This window comes from Myotis lucifugus, unplaced genomic scaffold (genome assembly GCF_000147115.1).
Source record: "Myotis lucifugus unplaced genomic scaffold, Myoluc2.0 scaffold_1083, whole genome shotgun sequence".
Taxonomy (NCBI): Eukaryota; Metazoa; Chordata; class Mammalia; order Chiroptera; family Vespertilionidae; genus Myotis; species Myotis lucifugus.
The window spans coordinates 4635-10291 of record NW_005872131.1 but is presented as its reverse complement, the minus strand read 5'-3'; the positions used below and the strand labels follow the sequence as shown (position 1 = coordinate 10291).

Sequence of the window (5657 nt, the reverse complement as noted above, 5' to 3'; positions counted from 1 at the left end):
CTGCAGCAGCAGTTCATCATGCGGACGACAAAGTCGAACTGCTGTGGTCCAGACGCGCGGTCTGCTGCACATGCAGGTGCAGCTCCTGGGCAGGCAGCGGCGGGCCGCACGCCCCTTCAGGGCCTCAGCACAGCGGGGAGCAGCTGGGGATGGAGCACAGAGGCTGAGGGCACGTGACTGACTACACAGGGACCACCCACTGTGCCCTGGAGGGCGGGCGCCCAAGCTGTAAACACAGGGCCCTCAGGTGTGCCAGGCGCTGGGACTTCAGGGCTCCACACGCGACAGCGCGCGGAGGCAGAGGCAGGAGGATGCAGGCTGCACGCGCATCAGCCAGGGCGCAGACGGGCCCTGAGCACAGCACAGCACAGCGCTCAGCGAGCTCACCGGGCCTCCTCCCAAGCACAAGCCTGCTGCTCACTGGGCAACGACTAGAACTGCCGCCCCCGGGCCCCGCCGCTGTGGCAGGAGGAACCCGGACAGCTGTCCCGCGACCCCCAGCTGTCGTGAGCACCACCAAAAGCAGTGAGTGGGTTCCCTTTTCTATCCGTTTTTTATTTTTTATTTTTTTAAAATATATTTTTATTGATTTCAGAGAGGAAGGGAGAGAGGGAGAGAGAGAGAGAGAGAGAGAGAGAGAGAGAGAGAGAGAGAGAATCATCAATGATGAGAGAGAATCACTGATTGGCTGCCGCCTGCAGGACCCCTGCTGGGGATCAAGCCTGCAACCCAGGCATGTACCCTTGACTAGAATTGAACCCGGGACCCTCCGGTCCCCAGGCTGACGCTATATCCACTGAGCCAAACTGGCTAGGGCTCTATCCGTTTTTTAAAAAAACATGTGGGTCAACACTTTCTGTGAAGGATGAAGAAACCTTTGGGGGTGGGGGCGCAGGAAAGGGCAACGGGGCCGTCTATGGTGATGGAAGATGATCTGAATGTGGGTGGTGGGCACACGCCGCAATATGCAGGTCACGTGTCACAGTGCCCATCAAACATGTGAGCCATTAACCAACGTCCCTCCAATGAATTTAAAAGAGAAAATTGAAAGAAATGGCTCTCACTGAACCCCACTGAGTTGGAGGGACCTGAGCCCTGGCACCCACTGCCCTTCCTGCCAGCCCAGCTCCCGCAACTGATGGAAGGTGAGGAGACCCAGCTGGGGCCCAGAGCCCCCACACCCAGCGCCCCCCGTGCCCAGCGCCCTCACCTTCTTGGCCTCCAGCATCTTCCCCTCGAACACGTATGAGATGCAGTTTCGAACCACCTCCAGGCGGCGAGCACTGTTGCCATGGAGCCCGCTGCTCCGCTCCAGGATGGCGGCTGGGGAGCAGAGCACGCACTCACCTCTGACCTCACACCCACCCGGGCCAGACTCAGGGCCTCCCCCAGATTACGCACTCATAGGGGGCCCCGAGGGCACGGTGGTCCTCCTCTCGGCCTTCACAGCGGGGGGTGCTCCCTGCATCTTGGCCGTGGCCTGGTCCACGATCCACTGTACCATGCCCTCGTCCAGCCGGGGGAAGGGCCGGGGCGCCCGCCGCAGGTGGCTGGCCTCCCCCGGCCTCTGCACCTTGTGCATAGCCACGGCGGGGTACGGGTTCTCCTGGGGGGCACAGGAGGCGTGGGCGGGCAGACCAGGGCTCCCAGAGCTCCCAGGGCTGGGGCCGCAGAGTGGCCTCCCGAGCCACCCACCCGTGCCGCCCACCTACGTTTTTGTAGAGCTGCTCCGCCAGCTCCTTGACGTGACGCAGGACCCGCTGGGGGTGGCTCTCGTCCGCCCGCATCCGCGCCACCTCATGGGCCACCAGCTGTGGAGAGAGAGCGTCAGGCCCTGACCAGGACGGGGAGGGGTGGGGGTTCCTCCCAGCTGGGGCAGGGCACACCTCATCAAACAGGTCCGTAGGACGGTAGGGGACCCCGCGCTCCGACACGAAGCCCGCAAAGGCCATGCCCTCCAGCACCTTCATCAGGAAGTCGTCCTCCACCAGCCCACGCTGGCCCAGGAAGGCTGCCTGGGGTACACGAGGAGGTCAGCCCGCAGGCACTGACTGCTGCCCGACCGCTGTGCCCACCCTGATGCCCACCTTGTGGAAGCGGATGACAGGCTCCGGGTGGATGCGGACCATGTGCAGACACCAACGGTAGCCCTGCAGGAGCTGAGCAAAGAGCCGCAGAAAAACAGCCCGCAGCTCCTTGTCCTGGGTCGCAGGTGAGTGCAGGTGAGTGCCCGGCCCCTGCACAGGCAGCCCTCACCCTCCACCCACTCCAGGCTCCACCTCCTCGAACCCAAACCCTGTGGGGGCCCTGCTCAAGCCTCCCCAGGTGCCTCAGACCCTCCTCTCCCTCCAGCCCCCTCCACACAGAGCGCAGGGATGCCTGTGACAGCACTGACCACCACTCCTGCCCAGGGCCCTCGGAGCTCAGCGCCTGCCCTCCCACCTCCCCCGCGGCCGGGGTGGCTGCGCTGTGCTGGCGGCAGGCCTACGGAGAGGGCACAGGAAGGCATGACCCCACCTGCATCTTCAGGGAGGAAGAGGATATTGTGGGGGGTGGGAAGGCGAGATCTGCCAACTCCAGCTCCGGGTCCAGGACCTAAGCAGCGGAGAGGAGCGCGGTCAGGCGCACCAGCCCAGGCGCTGAGGCCCTGTCCGCCCGCCCTCCCCGTGGTCTCACCATGCTCAGCACGCTGTGGGTCTGGCTCTGCAGCGGCTCCGGCAGCGGTGGAATGTGTACACACTCGGGGACAGTCACCGTCCCTCCATCCAGGTCAGCCACAATCACATCCAGCTGCGGACCAAAGGCGGTGCATGGTCAGGGACCCGCAGGCCAGCCAGCAGGGCCTGGAGCGCAGGGCGGACACCAGCGTGGCCCTCACCAGCTCCTGGGTCTCTGCCTGGAAGGCTGCGTTGACGCCGATGATGAAGGGCGTGGGCGTGCTGAGCACCTCCAGGAGCTGCGCCGGCAGGATGGGCACGTAGGTGAAGCTGCAAAGGCCGGGCTCAGTGAGGTGGGTGCCAGGAAGGAGGGGGCTGGGCAGAGGGGCCAGGCAGAGGGCTGGGTGGCAGCTGGGGCCCGGGCAGGCACCTGTATCGGAGCGGGAACAGCAGGGCCAGGAGTCCCCGGCAGGCTTCTGAGAGGCGCTGGTAGCTCCGGGACAGGAAGAGCACCTTGTGCTCAGTGAGGGCAGCACAGAACAAAGACAGCACGTTGGTGATGCCTGAAGGGAGAGGACAGGCTGGCAGGCCCCGCCCCGCCCCACCCCACGCAGGGTGACAGCCTTAACCTCTGACCCCGGCCAGGGGAGGAAAGGGAGGCCTGGAGCGGCGGGCTCACCTAGCTGGCGGAAGAGCAGGGCCACGCTGCAGCGGCTGATGGGCAGGGAGTCAGTGAGTGGGGTCTGGATGACCTGCCGGTCACCCGCCCCCAAAGAGATGGTTCTCTGTGGGAAGAGAGAGAGTGGTGCTCAGGGGCCCCGCCCAGTCCCGAGTCAGCCCAGAGCTCCGTGGCCTCAGCAGGCCTGGAGGGCTGACAGGGCCCGAGGTGGGACTGGCCGGGGCAGTGGCAGGCCCGAGGGAAAGGCCACACCAGCCTCTGCTGGCCCGAGCAGTGCTGCAGAGAGAGCTCGGGGCCTCTGACCTGGGGCAGGGACGGGCCTGGGTGGGCAGAAGAAACAAAGAGTCCGTACCACTCCGTCCTCAACAGAGTCCAGCTGCACAGGACAGACGGGCAGAGAGACACAGTTAGACACACTCGCACATGGCGGCTCGGACAGAGGCTGAGCATCCAGAGACAGCACACCCAAGGAGCGAGAGGACAGAAACACTGACAGGTGCCAGGTAGAGAGAGAGCCAGGCGACACGGACACACAGGCGAGCAGGCAGGCCAAGGAAGGATGGCAGCTGGCAGTGGCACCAAGACACACGCGTGTCCAAGGCCTGGGGCCGTGCTCCGCCCAGGCTAGACTCTGGAGTGCCTACAGCCCCACCCCCACAGCCACGGGCGCAAGGAGGGCCCAGCAGCTGCCTCAAGACCCACCTGTGAGCCCCCAGCCAGGGGGATGATGCAGGTGAGCAGGTTCCCGACCACGGTCTCCAGGCCCACGTTCAGGCCCTCCACGTGGATGGTGTAGATGAGACCCAGGCTGTTCTGAAAGAGCCACAGACGAGCATGGCAGCAGCCGCTGGGAGACCCACGCCCTGCCTCGGGGCCTGGCTGCCCGCCTCACCCTGAACACCTCCACATGGTCCAACCGAGACACCAACACCAGAGTCTTTGGAGCGAACAGCTGGCCAGGTGGGCCGGGCGTGCCAGGTGACAGTCGCCCTGAGCCTCCCTCGCCGGCTTCCTCTTCCCTCCCGGCAGCGTCCTCCGAGCACACGGCTTCCTGTGGACAGAAGCCTGTTCGCCTGGCTCCCAGGCAGGTCCCGTGAACCCAGCAGGACACGGGTGACTCTTCCGGAAACTCCAGGCTCCATGGGGTTAGGTGCCAAGACAACCGCAGACAGGGAGACACACCCAGGGGTAGGGGCAGGGGCAGGGGCACAGCCCCAAGCTGACCTGCGCGGGCTCTGCCGGCTCCCAGAAGGTCAAGCAGGCACAGTAGTGCCGCTCGGAGTTGATGTCAGTGAGGACAGCAACAAAGAAGGTCGGTGGGTTCCTCTCAGGACACAGCTGCCACCCGCTGGGCTGGCAAAACTGTGGAAGGGAGGGTCAGGGGTCAGCTCCCTCTGCCGCTGCCACGGAGTATGCGCACAGCCAGGGCCTGGATGCCAGGTGCCAGAGCAGCAGATAGCACCTCCCTGGGCCACCGGGGGCACCTCACCTCCTGACCTAGCCCGCCCCCCACAAAAGGGAGTAATAGTCTAGGTGGGGTGAAGACCCTGTGATGCAGGACATGGTCCCCATAGTGAAGAGGGAGGGATGACAGGATGTGGGCACCGAGCACCCTGCCAGCCAAGCCAGTGCCCCTGCTCCCCACCCTCCGAAGCAGCTCAGACATCCCCTTGTCCCTAGCGGGGGCCTGGCCCCCCAGCAGCCAGCACCCCACTCACCAGCTCGATGCCCTGAGGGAAGGGGTTATCCTCCCAGTCCTTCTCCGGGAAGCGCTGCAGGATCTGGCCCTGGCCTTCCCCACTCCCTGAGGACAGGAGCAGGGGGTCAGAGCACCTGCCACCACCCCCACCACCCCCACCAGGCAGGAGCCTCGAAGCCCAGGGTAGAAACGTGTCCCCGCCCCCCTCCCCCTGTCCTCATCTGGCACCAGGCTAGCCTCAGCTCCCAGACCTATAATTTCCCTAAAAATAATCCTGAGAGAGGCCACTAGGCAGCCACAGACCCCAGGGCCACCAGAGGGCAGAGAGAAGCCCTGCTGTGGGACGGGCCTCTCTGGCTCCCACTCCCAGGCCTGGCCCAGTGTCAGCACCGCAGAACCCACTGCAGCCTGCACGCAGCCGACTGCACAGCGCACCCCCTCCAGCGGGGGGCAATCCTTCCACACTGTCCCCCAGCCAACCCCCAGCCTAGGCACCAGGCCCTCACGACGCCCCGGCCTGACAGCTGGCACCAGGACAGTGGGCGCCCGCAGCCCAGAGCCCAGCCCGGCTCCCTGGCTCTGCCTCACCGTCAGCCGAGGCTCACTGAGAGGCACAGAGGTC

At 65.3% G+C, this 5657-nt stretch overlaps 1 protein-coding gene across 1 annotated transcript in view; it reads right to left on the bottom strand.

Moving 5' to 3' along the window:
* SBF1 (SET binding factor 1) overlaps nucleotides 1–5169 on the bottom strand; it is a gene marked incomplete at its 5' end in the record, with an annotated part of 19370 nt that extends 14201 nt beyond the window's left edge. The window contains 15 exon segments of the mRNA XM_023747982.1: nucleotides 123–143; nucleotides 1211–1323; nucleotides 1402–1606; nucleotides 1713–1811; nucleotides 1887–2015; nucleotides 2088–2201; nucleotides 2518–2595; nucleotides 2677–2790; nucleotides 2879–2987; nucleotides 3088–3220; nucleotides 3337–3442; nucleotides 4039–4149; nucleotides 4229–4387; nucleotides 4561–4698; nucleotides 5055–5169. Of these exon segments, the coding sequence (XP_023603750.1) occupies nucleotides 123–143; nucleotides 1211–1323; nucleotides 1402–1606; nucleotides 1713–1811; nucleotides 1887–2015; nucleotides 2088–2201; nucleotides 2518–2595; nucleotides 2677–2790; nucleotides 2879–2987; nucleotides 3088–3220; nucleotides 3337–3442; nucleotides 4039–4149; nucleotides 4229–4387; nucleotides 4561–4698; nucleotides 5055–5169 (1744 nt within the window).
* Between the last annotated feature and the right edge of the window lie 488 nt (nucleotides 5170–5657).